Here is a 22,912-nt window from a genome sequence, read left to right on the forward strand (position 1 = left end):
CAGCCATTCTCAAGGTGTGTCACTTGCCACGTGTTTTGAAGTACTTTACACTGAAGCAAAAACGCGCATGCGTCAAAGATAAGGCTGTTAGTGACACAATAGCATCTGTCACATATAAAACTGCAGGCCTGTAAGGGTAAACAACAGCAAGTGCAGAGCCGGCGTATCTATAGTGCTTACGAAATATTTGGTCTATAATTACGGATGGAATACATTGCAATTCCTTGCCGTGAAGACCAAGAATAATTTTTTCTTTGAGAGTGCAGACGCGAAATAAGGGGTTTCCACGATTTTTTGAGCTGGAAATCCTCGTCCCGGTTGAGCAGGTTATCTGTTAATTTTTATTTCCACAGGTTCCCTTAACACTGAATCCATTCCATGGTTTATGGAAAGTTGGGATACTGGCCACAGTCTTATTCCACTGCGAATCAGCGGTAGTGTAAGTTGTCGAAATACAAGTAGTAGGCAACCTGCTCAACCTAGGCGGTGGTTATCAATTCAGCTTAGCGTGTAAATCCCTCTTCTTAAGTCTGCACTTTGATAGTAAGTAGTGTTCTAGGTCTTCACGGCCTATCATTCCAACATGTGGCAACCAAATACTTCGTGAGCACTGTTTTTCGCTGAGTCTACGCTTGCTTTCTTTTACTTTGACAGGCATAAAGATTTATCTGTGACAGGCACTCTTGTCACTAACAGTGTTACCTTGGTCGTATGTGTGGTTACTCCCCACTTTAAAGTGCGTTAAAAATCTTGCAGGCGACACACCTCGACATCAGCTGACTGAATGTCAGCTGAAATATTGGTACAAGAATTATCGATGCCCTGGATGCACTCCCGAGAAATGATGGAGTGTAAGAGACAAACTGCACTTGATACTTTCGAAGTATTCCAAGAGAGAAGCACCTAGATGTCGTTTTAGAGAATTCTTACACGTCACTCTCTCCTCATCCCCTTGTGCATCGCTAGCAGTAGGAGGAGGATCTCACCCACAAAGCATTTACGCAAAAACGTGAGTAATGTTTACACTAAATTTGCCTGAATTAACTGTAGGGGTCCCTGAGTTACGGTTTTATATTACCCATTTTTAGGTCCACCCTCAGCTGTAAGTGTTCTAGATGGAGGGGACTGTATTTCAGCGAAATATTTCTTCTTCCAGACTGATACATGTGTGTAGTTATGTAGAAACTGCTTCAGGCATTACGAAGGTGGTCTAATATGTTATAGTCTTTGAACACCACCCCTCCCTCCCACATACACATTTAGCCGGGAAAAGTCGTTAGGGTTGTCACCAATAAGCTAACGATTCCAAAGCTACGTTTTCCATAGTATTATTGGTCGTTATCTAATATTTTTACACGTGTGCATTCCAGAGTCAGTATTTTTATAGATATAATACAAGCAATGTGTCATGTAGATAAAAACTTGATTCAGTCTGCTTCAGGAGTTTTCGAGTTATGCTTTCATGTCAGGCTGTTTAAACCCCAACCTCACCATTGGGATGTTTTACCGGTACAGTAAGTCCTTCGAAACAGAAAGTGATACTTGTTCCAAATTTTGTAGAAACTGCTCCAGGCATTACAGGGACATGCTGTCTTTGCCCTCCCCCTTAACCCTTCTCAATCCTAAAAGTGAAATATTGTCAGGGCGCTCACTAGTGACCCCAGTCGCGCTAAATACATTGATTCGACATATCGAGTGACTTGTCGAAGGCATATTCTGCAGCAAGTGATCTATACACATCGCACCTGCAGGGTTTGAGACGCAATGTGTGAAGCACAGCCATCATGCAGGACCACGACTTCATAGGCGGTGGTCTGTGTAATCAAGTAACTGTTTTTCTCACCTCACACTCACCCATATGGGAGTTAGTTGGTTGTCACTCCCGCAGTGTTCCTTTCTAGGTTGTAAATGATTCGTATAGCAAGACTTGGTGAAATAGATCCAGTGAGTTAGGAGGAGGTGTGGAACATAAATACACTCCTGGAAATGGAAAAAAGAACACATTGACACCGGTGTGTCAGACCCACCACACTTGCTCCGGACACTGCGAGAGGGCTGTACAAGCAATGATCACACGCACGGCACAGCGGACACACCAGGAACCGCGGTGTTGGCCGTCGAATGGCGCTAGCTGCGCAGCATTTGTGCACCGCCGCCGTCAGTGTCAGCCAGTTTGCCGTGGCATACGGAGCTCCATCGCAGTCTTTAACACTGGTAGCATGCCGCGACAGCGTGGACGTGAACCGTATGTGCAGTTGACGGACTTTGAGCGAGGGCGTATAGTGGGCATGCGGGAGGCCGGGTGGACGTACCGCCGAATTGCTCAACACGTGGGGCGTGAGGTCTCCACAGTACATCGATGTTGTCGCCAGTTGTCGGCGGAAGGTGCACGTGCCCGTCGACCTGGGACCGGACCGCAGCGACGCACGGATGCACGCCAAGACCGTAGGATCCTACGCAGTGCCGTAGGGGACCGCACCGCCGCTTCCCAGCAAATTAGGGACACTGTTGCTCCTGGGGTATCGGCGAGGACCATTCGCAACCGTCTCCATGAAGCTGGGCTACGGTCCCGCACACCGTTAGGCCGTCTTCCGCTCACGCCCCAACATCGTGCAGCCCGCCTCCACTGGTGTCGCGACAGGCGTGAATGGAGGGACGAATGGAGACGTGTCGTCTTCAGCGATGAGAGTCGCTTCTGCCTTGGTGCCAATGATGGTCGTATGCGTGTTTGGCGCCGTGCAGGTGAGCGCCACAATCAGGTCTGCATACGACCGAGGCACACAGGGCCAACACCCGGCATCATGGTGTGGGGAGCGATCTCCTACACTGGCCGTACACCACTGGTGATCGTCGAGGGGACACTGAATAGTGCACGGTACATCCAAACCGTCATCGAACCCATCGTTCTACCATTCCTAGACCGGCAAGGGAACTTGCTGTTCCAACAGGACAATGCACGTTCGCATGTATCCCGTGCCACCCAACGTGCTCTAGAAGGTGTAAGTCAACTACCCTGGCCAGCAAGATCTCCGGATCTGTCCCCGATTGAGCATGTTTGGGACTGGATGAAGCGTCGTCTCACGCGGTCTGCACGTCCAGCACGAACGCTGGTCCAACTGAGACGCCAGGTGGAAATGGCATGGCAAGCCGTTCCACAGGACTACATCCAGCATCTCTACGATCGTCTCCGTGGGAGAATAGCAGCCTGCATTGCTGCGAAAGGTGGATATACACTGTACTAGTGCCGACATTGTGCATGCTCTGTTGCCTGTGCCTATGTGCCTGTGGTTCTGTCAGTGTGATCATGTGATGTATCTGACCCCAGGAATGTGACAATAAAGTTTCCCCTTCCTGGGACAATGAATTCACGGTGTTCTTATTTCAATTTCCAGGAGTGTACATTCATGCAAATGTATTTGTGTAAGGTATGTCCAATTCAGAAGGCTGCCTTCGCTGTAGCGGCGTTGCATGTAATCCCAGTGGCGTTCTGGTATTCACAGTTGCAGAAGTGGAGTTTGTGGCTTCGAAGCTGTTTTCTCATTTCTGATAAGCTGTTTCTGTAGCTCGTTGTATGATGGCTTTCTTTAAATCAGCACAAAGAGTGGTTAACCAATTTTTTCCCATGCTTAATACAGAAGAGTAGCATGGTTCACAGATTTATCGCAAACGAGGTGTGCAGAGAGCAGTGTCCAGCACTGTGGACAACATTCCAGTGATGTCAGTGTTACGAGGCTGGATGTGTAAAGATGAAGGACATGCCATGACCCATGCAGGAGGGCGTTATCAGCAATAGTGCCTTGATTTCGGCTATGGAGGAGTTCATGTGGATGACTCGTTGGATAAATACACGTGACATTTCTGCTGAAATGCCGATAAACAAGTGAACTGTGTATCATACCGAGTGAAGCTACGTTAGACAAAGTGGATGTCCAAGCATGTTTCAGAAAAACCACAAGTCGGCGAAAATGGTTATTTTCATGACCCGTCTGTTCAGATACGCAGAGCAAGGAAATGACTTCATTCTGAGATTGTATCGTGCGCGCGGTGTCACCACTTCGATCCTTCTTCTCAATGGATGAGCAGGAAGTGCACGTAGAGCAGCTCCCCTTGTCCAGAAGAGGTCCACACTTTCTTCCAAAGTCGAATAAGGGATGCTCAGTTTATTTTTCGAAGAAAATGGACATATGACCTCTGCTCGCCGTCTGGCTACCACGGGGTGCAACAGTGAAGCAAAGCAGTTTTGCAACGCGTTGGTGAGGCTCAAACAAGCCAGCAAGAACAAGCGCATGTTCACGCTCTCGTGCGGAATAGTGGTTCTACAGGACAACGCTAGGCCACGTGGACGGGAAGGCCCTCGAGCACCTTGAAAGATGTTGATGGAACGTTCTGGAACATCCTCATTACAACATCGATATTTCAGCATACGACTCGGATATCTATGGACCCTGAAAGGTGAATTCTACTCGGTTTATCAGCCGAGTGGTGTCGTCGTCTTGTTGCAACTTTTCGATGACTTTAGTACCGATCATTTTCTGGTTACACATCGCCAGAAGATGATGGGTACGAAACTCATCGAAACTTTGCGACGACGCCAACTCTCGGCTGATAACTCGAGATGAATTCATCACTGGAATACGCCGAGAAAGACTGCAATCGCATATAGTATCTGAAAGTAAGAGGTTCACTTGTGATAAGGGATTGCAGGACACCATGGAAAACTGGATCCATTAGAAACCCAGGAGTTTCTACATTCAAGCCATTCACTCCTATCCTACACACTAGGATCTGTATGTCAATGTCAAAAGCAGTTATGTAGAGTTGCACTGTTCCATAAGAACTGTAATCATAATACTCTTACTAAAATTTCTTGAGATATAACTGTAGTCTCTTTCCCATTTGTACACATTTTATAACACATAGAGGTGATAACATTCAATGTGTACCAAAAAGTAGCATTTGAAAATGTGATTTTGCGGAGAGGGTGTTGGGTCATTTCTCCTGGTACACTGAACACAGAGATGAGAGGTCAAGTCTTTTGTATGTTTTCGGCCGGCCGGTGTGGCCGTGCTGTTCAAGGCGCTTCAGTCTGGAACCGCCTGACCGCTAAGGTCGCAGGTTCGACTCCTGCCTTGGGCATGGATGTGTGTGATGTCCTTAGGTTAGTTAGGTTTAAGTAGTTCTAATTTCTAGGGGACTGATGACCTCAGATGTTAAGTCTCCATTTTTTTTTTGTATATTTTCGCCTAGCGACCTTCATTTACCAATCAGATGAGTGTCATGCTGTAGCTATACTGCAATACAGGATCAAATTTAAATATTACAAATTTCTCGAGCCCTTACTAATTGAGCAAATCGTTTGCTTCTTTTGGTGTACAGTGGAAATGAGGCAGCATATAAAATCGCCATTTTCTCAGGTTTGCTTCTTGATAAAATCCCGAAAAACCATCGGTTTTGGGTACATAAACTCCAATCGTGGGGATGACCAGTTCTATAATTTCTATTCATGGTAAACTGTCGAATCTTTGGCCGTATGTTCTCAAGATGATACGCTCAAGGAACATGGAAACATTTTTCGATATCATTTTCCATTATCGAGATCCAGAGGTTAGAATTTACCACACTTAAAGAAGTAAAATATGTATCTAACATTCAGTATGAGGTGTAAACATAGTTTTGACAGATGTAGCGAACACATGTCAAAGATTGTAGGGTCAACGCCAGAGGTCTGAGGTCAAGAAACTGTTCTTGGTCGCCATGCTCTCACCAATAAAATTTTATGACGCGTAGTCTCTGTAATTGTCGCGTCACGCCTACACAAATATGCCCGAAATGTTCCTGCGGTGACAGAAAATCCGTAAAAGGGTCTTCACATGCCTGGAAAGAGCTTAAAATTACTGTTAGAAATTATATTATACTGGAAACACTGCTAATTCAGTAAAACATTTCAAATAACATGTTTACTGTTTTGAAACACCAATCATAAAGGGGGTGCTTTCAGCTCCGTGCGAATAATGAGCTAAGTATCCAAATAAAACCTAAAGCGAACGATTTTGTGTTAACTTTATATAAGGCACACTTATATGTAGATTACAGGTATCAAAGTATATAAATAAACAGTCCTAACTTTACCGATCTATGGAAACTGTTTTATACAACCAGCGTAACTCTGCTATATGTAACGGGGAAAAAGGAGGGTAACAGAGGAAAAACACTGCTGTCAGAGCACAGTGGAAATAAAAATACACATTATTTGAGACATTACACAGGCTTGGGGGAAGATCAGGTCCCTCATAGATTTGCGAAACGTGACTCGCAGATATGGGGAGACGAATTTTGGACCGAAATTTTAAAGAAGGCTGTATAGGTTAAAATTAAATTGGGCCTCTAGAATTATTGAGCTGCCGAGGTATGGGGACAACAGTGGCAGTGCGAGCCAGAGACAGACGGTGTAAGTGAGTGAAGAGACAGTGGCAGTGGAACGGACAGTAAATCAGTTGGAGGAAAAGGAGATCATGGGTGAGAGACATATATGTACAGTGCCACTGAGGGGGAGATTCCTGACTGTGGTGGATTAACTACAAAGAGAGACTGGGTAAAAGAAAATTGAAAGTAACTCCACCCTGGGTTCAGGAGAGTGGGACAGTGTCTGGTCGACGAAATGTAATAATACACTACTGGCCCTTAAAATTGCTACACCACGAAGATGACGTGCTACAGACGCGAAATTTAACCGACAGGAAGCAAATGCTGTGATATCCATATGATTAGCTTTTCAGAGCATTCATACCAGGTTGGCGCCGATGGCAACACCTAAAACGTGCTGACATGAGGAAAGTTTCCAACCGATTTCTCATGCACAAACAGCAGTTGACCGGCGTTGCCTGGTGAAACGTTGTTGTGATGCCTCGTGTAAGGAGGAGAAATTTCTACCATCCCGTTTCCGACTTTGATAAAGGTCGGATTGTAGCCTATCGCGATTGCGGTTTATCGTACGTCTCGATCCCTGAGTCAACATTTGGGGACGTTTGCAAGACAACAACCATCTGCACGAACAGTTTGACGACGTTTGCAGCAGCACGGACTATCAGGTCGGAGACCATTGCTGCGGTTACCCTAGACGCTGCATCACAGACAGGAGCGCCTGCGATGGTGTACTCAACGACGAACCTGGGTGCACGAATGGAATAAAGTCATTTTTTCTGTTTAAAGCATCATGATGGTCGCATCCGTGCTTGGCGACATCGCGGTGAACGCACGTTGGAAGCGTGTATTCGGCATCGCCATACTGGCGTATCACCCGGCGTGATGGTATTGGGTGCCATTGGTTACACGTCTCGGTCACGTCTTGTTCGCATTGACGGCACTTTGAACAGTGGACATTACCTTTCAAATGTGTTAGGACCCGTGGCTGTACCTTTCATTCGATCCGTGCGAAACCCTACATTTCAGCAGGATAATGCACGACCGCATGTTGCAGGTCCTGTACGGGCCTCTCTGGATACAGAAAATGTTCGACTGATGCCCTGGCCAGCACATTCTCCAGATCTCCCACCAATTGAAAACGTCTGGTCAATGGTGGCCGAGGAACTGCTTCGCCACAATAGGCCAGTCACTACTCTTGATGAACTGTGGTATCGCGTTGACGCTGCATGGGCGGCTGTACCTATACACGCCATCCAAGCTCTGTTTGACTCAATGCTCAGGCGTATCAAGGCCGTTATTACGGCCAGAGTTGGTTGTTCTGGGTACTGATTTCTCAGGGTCTATGCATCCAAATTGAGTGAAAATGTAACCACGTGTCAGTTCTAGTATAATGTATTTGTCCAATGAATACCCGTTTATGATCTGCATTTCTTCTTGGTGTAACAATTTTAACGGCCAGTAGTGTACTATACCAACAGCAATTATATTGATGTTGTTTTATTAGGGAACCAGTTTAGACATTATAGTGACGTCATCTTCAGGCTTGCTGTATCAAGACACCAAGTACAAATCGTGAGTGTTTAAGATATGGCAATAATACTCGTGGGGTTCAATAGCAGAACCAGATACGAGTGCTGGTACCTTGTGTTACGCATGCACGCGTGCTGTAAGCCTGAAGATGACGTACTGGAACGTCGAAATTGGTCGCCTAATAAAAGAAATATCAAAATAACGGCTGCTGGTATCGTATTATTACAGTCGGATTAAAGGAAGTGGGATGTTATTTGTTGAAGGACAGCGAATATGTTCGAATGCCGAAATTATTGGTAGGGAAGGCGGAATGAGGGTTGAGATAGCTGGTTCCGTCCATTTCTGTCAGAATCTTCTGAAGTGGAACATATACGCCCATTTTGTGCTCCAACAAGAGCAATTCTCCGCTGGTAGACGTACAGGGTGATCAAAAAGTCAGTATAAATTTGAAAACTTAATAAATCACGGAATAACGTAGTTAGAGAGGTAAAAATTGACACACGTGCTTGGAGTGACATGGGGTTTTATTAGACCAAAGAAAAGTTCACAAAATGTCCGACAGATGACGCTGGACAGAAAAACTGCTACCGTCACGAGTGAGAGGTACGCCGATATGTTACAGAATCGCACCATCCCCAGCCTGGCTGATAAACACCTGCTGAAACGTACGATGTTTATGCAGGATGGCGCTCCACCCGATATTGCTAGACGCGTGAAAGATCTCTTGCGCGCATCGTTTGGTGATGATCGTGTGCTCAGCCGCCACTTTCGTCATGCTTGGCCTCCCAGGTCCCCAGACCTCAGTCCGTGCGATTATTGGCTTTTGGGTTACCTGAAGTCGCCAGTGTATCGTGATCGACCGACATCTCTAAGGATGCTGAAAGACAACATCCGATGCCAACGCCTCACCATAACTCCGGACATGCTTTACAGTGCTGTTCACAACATTATTCCTCGACTACAGCTATTGTTGAGGAATGATGGTGGGCATATTGAGCATTTCCTGTAAAGAACATCATCTTTGCTTTGTCTTACTTTGTTATGCTAATTATTGCTATTCTGATCAAATGAAGCGCCATCTGTCGGATATTTTTTGAACGTTTCTATTTTTTTGGTTCTAATAAAACCCCATGTCATTCCAAGCATGAGTGTCAATTTGTACCTCTCTATCTACATTATTCCGTGATTTATTCAGTTTTCAAATTTATACTGACTTTTTGATCACCCGGTACATTCCAGTGAGACAGGTAGCCTGCTCTGGACGTGTATAAGATAACAGAGAGCTTGAGGAACGGCAGCAGAGCCAGAGGCGGTGCAGACACTCACCGACGACGTTGAGCTTGAAGGCCTGGCTGATCTTGGGCTCGGTGCTGACCTGGCACTCGTAGGTGCCCGAGTCACGCAGCTGCGGGGAGCCGACTTTGAGCGTCCACTCGTCGGAGCCGTCGGCGTGCAGCGACTGGAAGCGCTGGTCGTTGGTGTAGGTGAGGATGCCGACGGTGAGGATGTGCAGGTCGCGCTTGCGGATCCACGAGACGGCGCGGTCGCCCAGGTTGCGAACGCGGCAGTGCAGGTAGGCGCTCTGGCCCACAGTGGTCGTCGTCTCGCGCCGCGTGTTGTTGTCGAAGTAGGGCTGCGAGAAGGGCTGCTCCCAGTAGGGCGCGTGCTGCTCCACGACCGCACCTGCGGCACACACGAGAGAGAGCCAGATTAGATCTAAATTAGATGAGATTAATTATTCGTTCCACAGACCCATAAAAGAGGGAATCCTCGTGGGTGTGGAACATGTCAGATAAACACATTACAAAAATGTAATTAAAAAAACTTGAGTTTCATTAATTTTAATGATCCTCAGTCAATAAACAGTGAAATTATGTACATGAATTAAATTTAAACTTCTAATATTTACAGGTTTAATACTTACATCTGTTTTCATTACATCCATCATTCAGACATTTGCTTGTTTCTTGGCTATTACCACCAAGTATTGTCAAAAATTAAAGTAAATTATTCATTTCAGTGATCCTCAGTTAAGAACAGTCAGATTATGTACAAGATTTAAAAGCAAACTTCCACTATTTACAGACTTAAGACTTACATCTGCTTTCCATACATCCATCATTCACACAGTAGGTAGTTACTTGGCTGTTACAACCAACTATTGTCAGAAATTAAAGTATATTAAATTTTCATTAAAATAATCTACTGCACTTGTTGAAAAACTCTTGGATGGAACAGAAGGAGTCGGCCACCAAAAATTCTTTTAAATTATGTTTAAATTGTGCCTTGTCGGAAACTAAACTCTTAATGGTTGCTGGTAACTTATTGAAAATATTCGTTGCTGAATACTGGACTCCATTCTGGGCAAGAGTAAGTGATTTTAAATCTTTATGTATATTGTTCTTATTCCTATTATTGATACTGTGTACTGTGGTAGTTGGAAAAGAGATGTATTATTTACAACAAACTTCACTAAGGAATAAATATACTGAGAAGCTGTGGTTAATACGCCCAATTCTTTGAATAGGTTTCGACATGATGATCTTGGATTTACACTACTAATTACTCTTATTATACGCTTCTGTACTCTAAAAATTTTTTCTCTGTTTGTGGAGGTACCACAAAATATAATACCATATGACATAATGGAGTGAAAATAATCAAAGTATGCCAGTTTTTTAATAATTATATCTCCTATATCTGACATTAGTCACATTGCAAACACAGACTTGTTTAGGCGCTTTAGCAGTTCGTTAGTATGTCTCTCCCAACTGAATTTATTATCAAGTTGTAATCCCAAGAATTTTACACTCTCAACTTCTCCTATTTCCATGTCATCATATTTTATACACACAACAGAAGGAAATCTCTTGGAAGTTCTGAACTGCATGTAGTAGGTCTTTTCAAAGTTTAATGACAGTGAATTGGCTATGAACACTTATTAATGTCAATAAAAATTTGATTAGCTGCCCTTTCTAAATTTATATTAGATTTACTATTTATTGCAATGTTTGTATCATCTGCAAATAAGATGGACTTGGCATCTGGTAATGTAACAAATGACTGGTCATTAATACACACAAGAAACAATAGTGGACCTAGTATGAAACCTTGGGGAACACCACATGTAATTTCTTCCCAGTCAGATAATGTCTGATTGCCTATTGCTGAAGTTTTGTTTTGTTTTCTATTAGCAAGATATGACTGAAACCACTTTGCAGCACTACCACTGACGCCATAATATTTTAATTTACTTAAAAAAATGCTGTGATTCACACAGTCAAACGCCTTTGACAGGTCACAGAATATGCCTCCAGTCCTGTTACCGGTCAAAGTGCTTAGAGTTTGCAAGCAAAGTCAACACCCCCTCTACACTCTAGCAGTAGTGAGATTTAACCAACAAAGGACCCTAGCAGTGGCGAGATTTAACCAACAAATGATGAGCAGCGAAATTTCACACGAGACCAAACACATCACAGAAATTTCAGTGCTTGCTTCCTATGTCTAATGCGAGGACAGATATGGGATACCACGTAGCTAATGTTGATATGTTGCTACGCAAGATAAGCCTTTTCAAAACTTAGGTCAGGCTAGTGCAGTTCTTCCTATTTTAGTGGTAATTTTCGCATTGAGAGGTAAAATCTAGCTTTGTGAGGGGTAAAAATTAAAATATTCGATTGTACTTCAGTCACGAAACGGAACTATTTTCCAAGCATCATTAGTATTACCGCTCTTTCGAACATCTGTAACGCAGATTACATAAGTTACCACGAATTATATATTTTATTCTAAATACTATCATTAACACATGACACTTTGTTGTGGGACTTGCAGCATGTGAAGCGAATGTATGATCAATGTCTTTGTCACAAAATCCAACTAATACACACATGCATTGTACCATATATCTATGACAATAAAACTGAGATGTATTAACCACATAGCCTTTAGTATTTCATTAAAACGATTTGTCTGTGTTGTAAGTATTTCGGGCGAGAGACCAGAAATAGCTTCATTGTTTGCTTCATACAATAACCAAACTGACAGGACAATAGTAGCTATGTAATAGCTGATACACTGCTATAGGGCCTTTACTATTATTTTTACCCATATTATTACTTTTATGAATATTGTTGTCATTATTAAAAACTTGAATACTCAGTATTAACCTTCCACGAAAGTATTTACTTAACAGCTCGCTATGAACTGACTTTCGGCTTCTTAGGGCATCGTCAGACAATACTAAACAAGCAATTCACAACACGACGATGAGTCTCATATCAGTACAGAGATTGCTGTACATTGATATCTCTCATTTTATAAGAGTATTCGGAGAAATAAATTTCATATTACAAGTTATTCAAATATTGAAACAGTATGAATGTATAAGCCTAATATCTTGTACAAGTGAGTGATGGCACTCGCTCCTGTTTTATACTGACAAACTGGTAAATTTACTGAAAAAGCTGTAAAAGGTGGCAGAGGAATAGAAAGAAATGTAAGGAATGTGGATGTGGAATAGTTATAACGAGATCATTACCTAAAAGCGTGAGAAATTGTGACTCTCTCCTGCTACTTTAGTATGGGTAAATAATGGAACTGTATTTCGTCTTTAAGGTCCAGGTCAGCATTCTTTGACTGGTGTTTATTAAGTGCCAGAATTTTGGATTAATGTTAGTTTTCTGCCTTTAGTTCCTCTATGGAGAACATCACATTTCACATCATATGAATGAATGTCATTCAGCCACATTCCATAGATTTCATTCTCACCCCACGCCTCTTTTATTCAGCCTGTATGTTTTGTATCGATATAGTTATAAAATGTGACATATCTTCGTAGAACAGTTTTTGTACAGCTATGAAGTCTCGCTGAGGTTGTGTGGACTATCTGTTTAATACTATCTAACGATGGTCTAGGAAGTCAAAAGCTGGGTCACAACGAACTAATAAATAAACATTATTGTGGAACGTTGATACTGTGTTTTCAACTTCTTGATACATCTTCGTTCCTCCAAGAACAGACGGGATATTCCATTAAATTTTTATTATTATAATGTTAACTGAATTTTCCGTGATGCTTGGCTGAAAATGGTGATATTAAAAAGGAAAGAAAACCTAAGGATCTGTAAAATTATATTTCTTTTGTCACGAACCTGCTTTCGGCTCTACAAGATTGCTTGAGAAGCCAAAACCCAATTCGTGATCAAATAGATATAATTCTGCGAAACATTAGGAAGGTTTTCTTTTTCCATGTCATTATTATTGCTATTACTATTAATATTCGTAGTAATAGTATTGAGAATGATCAGAGACAAAGCGTTTGCAGCCTGCAGTCTTCAGATTTCGGCCAGTTCAAAGGTAAGTAGCCCAGCTGTGCAGTGATTTCTAAATAGGAGAGTAGAATACAGCACACATTTTTATTTGGTTGGTGCTATATATGGACGCAAGATGTGTGTGAAGTAAGTGTCGCTTTTGAAAGGAGTATGGCACCAGTAGCATATTTTTTTAAAATTGTCCATCTACGATGTCCTTAGTTATCTTTCTTTATCATAGAATGTTTGGTAACATAAGCAATCTCTTGACAGTCATTAATCATTCTATAAAAATGTTGTTCTAAATATGCCATACTAGTTGTCTCACTGACGCAGTAGTCCACTATTTAATTAAATATCTACATGATGTAAATATAATTTAGCTTTTGTGATTTTAAAAAGGAGGGGCTCAAAGTAAATTCTTTTTCGTTCTAAAGTTGAGTTAGGTGCTAATGATGACAACGATTGAAAGGGTAGTAATAGATAATATCTGATTGCACTGAGCTGTAACGGTCTCAGAATGGTTGAGTACCATTATGGCAGTGCCTCGTGTACCTAACGTGCCATGAAGCAGCCGGCGGTTGTGGCCGAGCGGTTCTAGGCGCTTCAGTCGGGAACCGCGCTGCTGCTACGGTCGCAGGTTCGAATCCTGCCTCGGGCATGGATGTGTGTGATGTCCTTAGGTTAGTTAGGTTTAGTGGTTCGAAATCTAGGGAACTGATGACCTCAGATGTTAAGTCCCATAGTGCTTAGAGTTATTTGAACCATTTGTGCAATGAAGTTGAACACATTTAGGTTAGCTGCTAAAGGTAGCACAGCTGCGTGGACGGTTGGCCGGTCTCACTTGATTTTCTACAGGCAACGGTCGTATTTTGCAGTTAGTATTGGCAGCCTCCAGACCGAACAGACCTACAGCTCACACCCATAACACAGTAGTACAGACACCGAAAGAATCTCTCCTCATCGTGCTCAGTTTCAAGATTAATCTCCTCATTCATCTATGATCCACGATTGCTTGTGGGTGGTTTTTCTTCATTGAAGATTGCTGTCTGCCGGTTCCTTAATCACCAAAGTTTTACATTAAGCGTAGTTTCGCTACTCATATTATTGCTTTCTTTTACTAAATGTGCGCACATTTACGTAAGCGTATTTATAGTTCTCTTACGAAATAATATATCTGTTTAATTTTGTCTGTGGTAGACTCTTATTTGAGAGGGTAGTAGGTCAGCCTATCTTCCGCTTCGATAAAACTTGTCTCGTATTTAACTATGAACATGGGCCATTGTCGGTTTGATGGAACTGTTGTCAACTTGTAACGCGGGAAATGCATATCCTCCTATTTCCATCTATTGTACTATAAATTTTTTCCTTATTTTGTTACCTGAAAATATGACATTTCTGTGTCTTTATATATTGTAATTGTTTACTACATATATTTGTGCAATTATGTCCATGTATAATTGGTTTGTTTTGTAAATATTATTTGTATTTTACACTGGGTCTGGCCTAGGGAAAACTATGCTATCGAACGAATACACCGATAGGTCGTGTGGAGAACCAAACTGTTTAGGATCTCTGGTAGTGTTAACTCCGCCGCGTGGAGCGCGGGCAGAGCGGAGTCTGGCTGGAGTAGGGCGGTGGAGCAGGTGTGTTGTGTGACGTTCCCGCGAGTTGCCGCGCTTTCGGGGTTTGGCGGCATGTATTTGAGCTCGACTTGCTATGATAGTTTCTGACACGGTGTCGCGGACGGGAAGAATTAGCTGCCGCACATAAAGAGCCCGTTTCGCCTGGTGACTGTGTCGAGAAGAAGGAGCGCCAACATCCAGCTTCTGCAACAGCGACGGCCGACAATGAGTGACTGTCGCCACCTCCAGCGATCCCTATTCCCCACACAGAGAGCATGCTCACTGATACTACATGCACCGTACGTGTGCCTGACTAGCAGTCATTCCTCGCCAGGTGACACTGCTATCACGTGGACTGGTTTATATTGACAGAAGGTCGGCGATCATAATTTTCTATCTGATCAGTGTACATTTACGATCTGTTGCATCGTTGGGTGACGTATCCAGTCATGGGTTCTTATTTGAAAGTTGATCTGCTACGTCCCCTCTACATCCTTTAGAAATGTGTATCATGAATTGTGAAACTCCCTCCATGCGTTGAAATATGTTTTGTCGATTCTGAAACTAAATAGGGCTCGATTACGCGGGAACCTGAGTGCGACTATCTGTGAAATTCTCTGCGCATGTCCATATGCAATCAGTGTGTGCCACATATAAATTGTATTTTGTCTTTATTGCGAAAACATTAAATAAATGTACTGAAAATTTGTTTTGTTCGGGATCTATATCGTTGAGAAATGTGAACTACAAAACAGAGTCGTATGCCATGCCTGTGCTTGCCATTTAAATGCAGCGAGTTCCCTGTTTCCCCCTCTCCACCCCCTCCCCCCCCCCCACAGCATGGCGTGGCGGTGGATGGAATGAGCCAGGCAAGCTGACTGTTACGGCACTCGTACTAGGGTAAGTCTCGTGTGCCGAATTCGTGATCTACGCTCCATGTGCCCTGTGAACATGTGCCTCGTGAACATGTGTCTAAAGCCTCATATGTTATTCCTCTTGAACCATACACAGACACCGTCTATGTGTACAGCTGGGCCATGGCTAGCACGCGGTACAAGTGTGGTAATAAATGTTTCAGGTTGTAGTCAAACTGTAATACCTTGTTTCTTCTACAAACCACCTTTTTCAAAAGTTGACTGGTCAAATATTGGTCACCTCGTTAAGAGAGCCCACTCATCACCCACGAACACTGTTGATGGCTTACACCTGCTCCCAGGGAGTCACATCAGCCCCCATCACTGACGTTACTCATGACAGTGAAGTGGCTGCATGTGCCAGTCTGTTGCATGGAAACAGCACAATGAGGTGACTCGACTTGGAAAGAGAAAGTTGGTTAAACAGCTCTGTGTGTCATTGAAAGGAATGGTGTACCATACATAGTCATGTAAGAAGGCGTAAAACCATACATTGGGACGTCTTGAATGGCTTTAATGGGCCACATGCCCAACCCTTCAACGTACTCCATACATAAATATTCAAATAAGTCCAGAAATTTTTAGATTTTTGTCTGGGAGAATGGCAAACGCGGACCTCAGTAGTCACGCACACAACCATTCAGTATTTACACATATATAGACACTCAAACAAGTACTGAAATGTTAAAATTTTTGTGTGGGATAATGGTCAGTGTGGATCTAGAAATAAATTACAGTCTCTCCAATCCCCCAGCCCGACCAGGGTTTTCGCAAGATTTCTCTTAGGTTTCCATGCCAATGTCGAACTGGATAGCCCTTTCCAAACATTCCCATTTGAGTTTCCCTCTGTCCCATCCCCAGCCTGCTACGCAGGAGGCTGGGAATGGGTGAGAGGCAACCTCAAATGGGCTGAACACAACAAAGTTCTGGAGGAACCCACTCTGCAACTAACGGTTGTGAATGTAACATGCAAAAAAATGAAACACAGTTCCTAACACATATATTGATTAGAATCTCACAACTTTTGTCGCGGACTCTGTGCTCGAATCAGAGTTAAAAAAATTATCCGTTGTGCGCGGTTGTGACCATGTTTTTGAGGAACTTTCCCCAGGTTGTAGGGCAAATGGTGGAAATGGAAATCGTCTCCATAATACTTCCAACTGATACATGATATGCCCCACTACCAGAAAAAGCCTCTAACTCTCCAGTCGGTCACTACCTTTACAGGTAGTGAATGAAAAATATTTAAATAGATTAGGGCATATACTCCTACAGGGTACTTAGGTTCGAGGGCCGGTACTGCCAAGGATTTTCGTTGGTGGAAGGACTCGACAGAGTGTACTCAAGCTCATGATGTCAACTGGGGAGCTACCTGATTGAGAGGTAGCAGCTCCAAGATCGAAACACCGCGAGTGCACTTGACTGGCCTCTTGCTCTTCCATAACACATCTTATAATAAATGGCCAAGGATGACACGGTGGTTGGGCGACTATCGCATGCTCTTCGGGACCTAATTGCTTGCTTTGGTTTTTTAGGGACCAAACAACACAGAAACTTAACATCAGCGGATTCGGCACGTAGAGTATGGTCAGATGAGTCGCTACTTTGCCTCTGTTAAAATGATGCCGGGGGTTCAGTGCTCCAACAAATCAAATAGGAGTTCAACCAGGGGAGTAGTTTCTGAGCGGTTTAGATTCTTTTTCACGTATTGTGTTAAGATCACTCATGCTGTGAGGATGGACCAGGACGTTTATTCAAACGTTGTGGTAGATCTGAAGTTGCCTTTTTTTCTACATCTTCTTACTTAATATGATGCGAAACATTCTCGTCTTCCAAGATGACGACAACATCCATATTAATACGGTGACACATTTGGGCTCCAGGTTTATTGAACACACAGGCAATCTATTACATCTCTAATGGCACACATTGTCGTCCCTGCAGTTCGGCAACGCAACGGGATTTCATAAGTAGTCACTGGCAGCAGCGGGATGTGGAATCGCTGAAGAAACGTAGTAAAAACGCCATTTTCCGGGCCACAGCCACAGCCAGTGTTATCTGCTGTGATGTCTCCTGGCGTTGGCTAATATTTTGTGTCATGTACGTATTAAGTTTACTTGTGTCTCATATATTGTTCACTGGTGTATGACGTGTACGAATCTCACCGAATCAGTGACGTAACGAAAATCCATGCCGTTCAGAAAACACGTCGCTTTCCATTCATGAGCTACGACCGAAACCCGTTAAAGAATTATGATTTAAACGAGCCGACAGCTGTTCTTTCAAAAACAGAATAGTTCCTGAAACTCATGCAAATTGCACGGCACACGATTCCAAGAAAAATTGCTACATCACCAGCGGAATTCCCCGCAACGAGATATGTTTGGTATTTCGCCTTTAGGCATTGCTCTCCTCGGGCCAGCTGTCTCTCATCGAATACTGGTCTGTCCGCAAATGGACTATGAAGAGCATTGTGTGTTAGCCAGGGAAACGGGGATGCGCTGATCACGACTAAAAGTATTTCCCTGTTCGACAGTGGGGTCAAGTGGAGCCGCAATCCACTAAGAGGGGATAGGTCAGCTGCTCCATCGAGTAGAGTGCTGCAGGTGAGTCGGCATAGCCAGGGGTCGCAAGTGAACTGCTGCCAGCCGATATCGTGGGGGCCATGTGCGTTCCGGTCCGCTAGCTGCAGGAAAAGCATCTCTATGCAACACCGTACGCGAGCGGCCTTACAAATCAGAACGGCAGACTGTCTCTTCCCACCCCGTGTTCTCTGCCGCTAACTAAATTCATTTCGAGCAAAAATATCAATATTATACTGTAGCTTGAAAAAAAAAAAAAGACCTGGTATAGGCATTATTCAGATGTGATTGGATTCAGGATTTCCTAGAAGAAAGAACACAACATGTCATTCTTAACGGTTCAAAATCTGCAGATGTAGAGGTAATTTCGGGAGTACCGCAGGGAAGCGTAATAGGACCTTTACTGTTTACAATATACATAAATGACTTAGTTGACAACATCGGTAGCTCCGTGAGGCTATTTGCAGATGACACGGTTGTCTACAAGAAAGTAGCAACATCAGAAGACTCGTACGTACTCCAGGAGGACCTGCAGAGGATTAATCCATGGTGCGACAGCTGGCAGCTTTCCCTAAACGTAGATAAATGTAATATAATGCGCATACATAGGGGCAGAAATCCATTCCAGTACGATTATGCCATAGGTGGTAAATCATTGGAAGCGGTAACGACCGTAAAATACTTAAGGGTTACTATCCGGAGCGATCTGAAGTGGAATGATCACATAAAACAAATAGTGGGAAAAGCAGGCGCCAGGTTGAGATTCATAGGAAGAATTCTAAGAAAATGTGACTCATCGACGAAAGAAGTAGCTTACAAAACGCTTGTTCGTCCGATTCTTGAGTATTGCTCATCAGTATGGGACCCTTACCAGGTTGGATTAATAGAAGAGATAGACATGATCCAGCGAAAAGCAGCGCGATTCGTCATGGGGACATTTAATCAGCGCGAGAGCGTTACGGAGATGCTGAACAAGCTCCAGTGGCGGACACTTCAAGAAAGGCGTTACGCAATACGGAGAGGTTTATTATCGAAATTACGAGAGAGCACATTCCGGGAAGAGATGGGCAACATATTACTACCGCCCACATATATCTCGCGTAATGATCACAACGAAAAGATCCGAGAAATTAGAGCAAATACGGAGACTTACAAGCAGTCGTTCTTCCCACGCTCAATTCGTGAATGGAACAGGGAAGGGGGGATCAGATAGTGGTACAATACGTACCCTCCGCCACACACCGTAAGGTGGCTCGCGGAGTATAGATGTAGATGTAGATGTAGACATTTGTAAACAGGCTGAATACGGCGCTGCGGTCGACAACGCCTATGTAAGACAAATGTCTGCCGCAGTTTTTAGATCGTTTACCACTGCTACAATGGCAGATTATCAAGATGTAAGTGAGTTTGAATGTGACGTTACAGCTGCCGCACGAGCGATGCGACGCAGCATGTATGTGATAGACATGAAGTGGGGATTTTCCTTTACGACCATTGCCTTGAATAAAATATCAAATCATGCGGCCAGAACGGGACCGACGACGACTGAAGAGAAACGTTCAACGTGAGAAAAGAGCAACCCTTCCACAAATTGCTGGAGATTTCAATGCTGGTCCATCAACAAGTGTCAGCGTGCGAACCATCAACGAAACATCATCGATGCAAACTTCTGGAGCCGGAGGCACGCTCGTGTACCCTTTAAGACTGCACAACACAAAGCTTTACGCGTCGGCTGGGCCCGTCAACACCGACGTTGGGCTGTTGATGATTGGAAACGTGTCACCTAGTTGCACGAGTCTCTCATCAAATTGTATCGAGCGGATGGACGTGTACGAGTATGGAGACAACAACATGAATGCGTGGAACCAGCATGTCAGCAGGGGCTGTTCAAGCTAGTGGAAGCGCTGTAATGGTGTGGGACGTGTGCTGTTCGAGTGATATGGGACCCCTGATACATTTAGATACAACTCTGACAGATGACACGCATGTAAGCACCCTGTCTGATCACCTGAATCCTTTCATGTCCATTGTGCATCGCGACTGACTCGGACAATTCCCGCAGGACAATGCGTCACTACTTCAGACATTATTCGAGTCCTTGAGACGTCGTGTTTCAGCACTTCTGCGTGCTCGCGGGGGCCCTCCAGGACATTAGGCAGGTGTACCAGTTTCTCTGGCTCTTCAGTGCATTTGTGTAATAGTGCCTGGTTGATAGTGTTATACATGGTGTTCGGAAATCCCTTTACAAACTCCTAGTACTTGTAGACAGCTGTGAGCACATAATAGTTTGAATAGAAATCCATGTCCGCAAACGTACCGTTTGTGTTCTGTTTCTCTCTTATGTTGCCGACTCGCAAACCGGTAAACTGCAAACGCAGGCAGGTCCATTTTTCCGCCCCTTTCGCATTTGTATCCGCACTCTGTTATCCGTTCGTCACCTGAAACCCTTTTCACATAAGCCGGACGTTTACTCTTACTAACTTTTTACAGGGAAACGTTCTGAAATCTGAGAACGTACATATCCAAAACATGCCAGTAATTCAATACTTGATGAAATTAGATTGCATTGCAGTCGGTCATGCAAGAATTAATGAATACAGAAACAAAAGTGTCCGGCCCTTCCAGTGACGCATAGGAGCCGAGCTCTTACGATTTTTTCATCGGAGCTGTGTTATTGAGCGGATATGGTTCTGCCCTGGAGAATTTTAGAGGTTAGTGACCGGCTGTGTAACGCATTTCCACATTTTCGCGTCTTGATGAATAGTTCATTAAATTTCAGACGTGCAGATGGGAAAATTAAAATGGTTACAGTAATATTTCAGCCACGTATCTTCAGGCTATCCTCAAGTGAACCGAGAGATTAATGCACGGTATTTTTCAAGTTTCCTATTTAACAGTGATTTACATTTCCCCTCTTGGGTGCAAGCAGGTATCAGCCAAAAGGCTGCTCATCATCTATCGTGTTATAAAATTTAAAATAATATCGTGAAGAAATCTACAAGTTAACGAGTGTTTACGACAAGATGATCGTAATGTGACATTCATTCTCTTGTCTTTTAGGACCCCTAGTAACTGTGGGTAGGGATTAGGGTATGGGGAGAACTGGAAAGATCATTATGTGGAAAATTATGTGAGGTATCTGTCAAGGAAGCAAATAATAGGTGGGATGTGGCTGTTACGAGGCAAGAGGAAAACCAGATGGGCAACGAAAGGGTTGATGTGGGGGGGGGGGGGGGGGGATGATCCAAGTACATCGCAGCTGGATGGAGGGGAGGACTTCAAGAGTTCACGATTATCGGAGGCGAGGGCGGTGGAGATTATTCTGAGACTTTCTTTTCCCTTATTGTTACTTCATCGTCAAGCCTACAATGGTAGAGACTGAGCTGGTATGGGTATAATCAGCTGATGCCATATAGAAAATAGAAATAGTTCCTGAAAATAAAATACATTTGTTTTTGTACAATTATTGATATAGTCATAGGTACACTGAACATTTCAAGGGGGGTAGGACGTCAAACGGGCCGACTTGGAGCAGGAGAGGCACCACAGGACATTTTATTTTCTACTGTCTATACTTTTACAAACAAATTCATGAAACTTTGTCAGAATGACCTGGAAGGATCCAGGATTCACACTCATAGCAGTGGAAGCGCAAAAACATAACAAAATAAATTGTTTTTAGATATGATATTTCATCATTTTTTCACTTGCTGTTGGCTGCATTTGTTGCTATAGGTATATTTTTCTTCATAAGTAAGAGAGACTGTTCGATGAATTTTGCACAGCATACAAACCATACTTACAGGTGTCTGAAACTCTAGAATCTATTTAATTTATGAAAAAATGAATGAGCTGTTACGTTTTAAACTTTATGTTTAGAAAAAGTCACATTTTGTAGTTAATTATCTCAATTTTTACCACAGTTTTTAATAGTAGAAAATAAAATGTCCTGTGATGCCTCTCCTGCTCCAAGTCGGCCCGTTTGATGTCCTACCCCCCCCCCCCCCCCCTTAAGTAAAATAAGGTTGCTTTTCTAAAAATTCAACTGACGATGGCCTGCCGGCCGCGGTGGCCGTGCGGTTCTAGCGCTGCAGTCCGGAACCGCGGGGCTGCTACGGTCGCAGGTTCGAATCCTGCCTCGGGCATGGATGTGTGTGATGTCCTTAGGTTAGTTAGGTTTAAGTAGTTCTAAGTTCTAGGGGACTGATGACCTAAGATGTTAAGTCCCATAGTGCTCAGAGCCGTTTGAACCATTTTGGACGATGGTCTTTATGTACGAGTAAACGAGCACTCTGCCTTATTAACATGCCAGGTATGAAGCAATCGATTAAGACGACTGTTGGAAGATGAGTAAATTTAGGATAGTTTTGGTAAGATCCTATGGGACCAAACTGGTGAGGTCATCAGTCCCCAGGCCTACACACTACTTAATCTCCCTTAAACTAAAGTACGCTAACGACAACACGCACAGGACTCGAACTTCCGACGGGGGGAGCAGCGAGAATCGTGGTGAGGGGCCCTAGACC

General features: G+C 43.7%; 1 protein-coding gene across 1 annotated transcript in view; it reads right to left on the minus strand.

Annotated features, from left to right (window-relative positions):
• The window catches only part of LOC124623146 (limbic system-associated membrane protein-like), a 166,034-nt gene that overhangs the window by 123,909 nt on the left and 19,213 nt on the right, over positions 1-22,912 (minus strand). Inside the window, exon 2 of the mRNA XM_047148937.1 lies at positions 9,280-9,636. Within this exon, the coding sequence (XP_047004893.1) occupies positions 9,280-9,636 (357 nt within the window). The remainder of the gene's footprint in view (positions 1-9,279; positions 9,637-22,912) is intronic.

Source organism: Schistocerca americana, chromosome 7, assembly GCF_021461395.2.
Source record: "Schistocerca americana isolate TAMUIC-IGC-003095 chromosome 7, iqSchAmer2.1, whole genome shotgun sequence".
In the NCBI taxonomy this organism is placed as follows: Eukaryota; Metazoa; Arthropoda; class Insecta; order Orthoptera; family Acrididae; genus Schistocerca; species Schistocerca americana.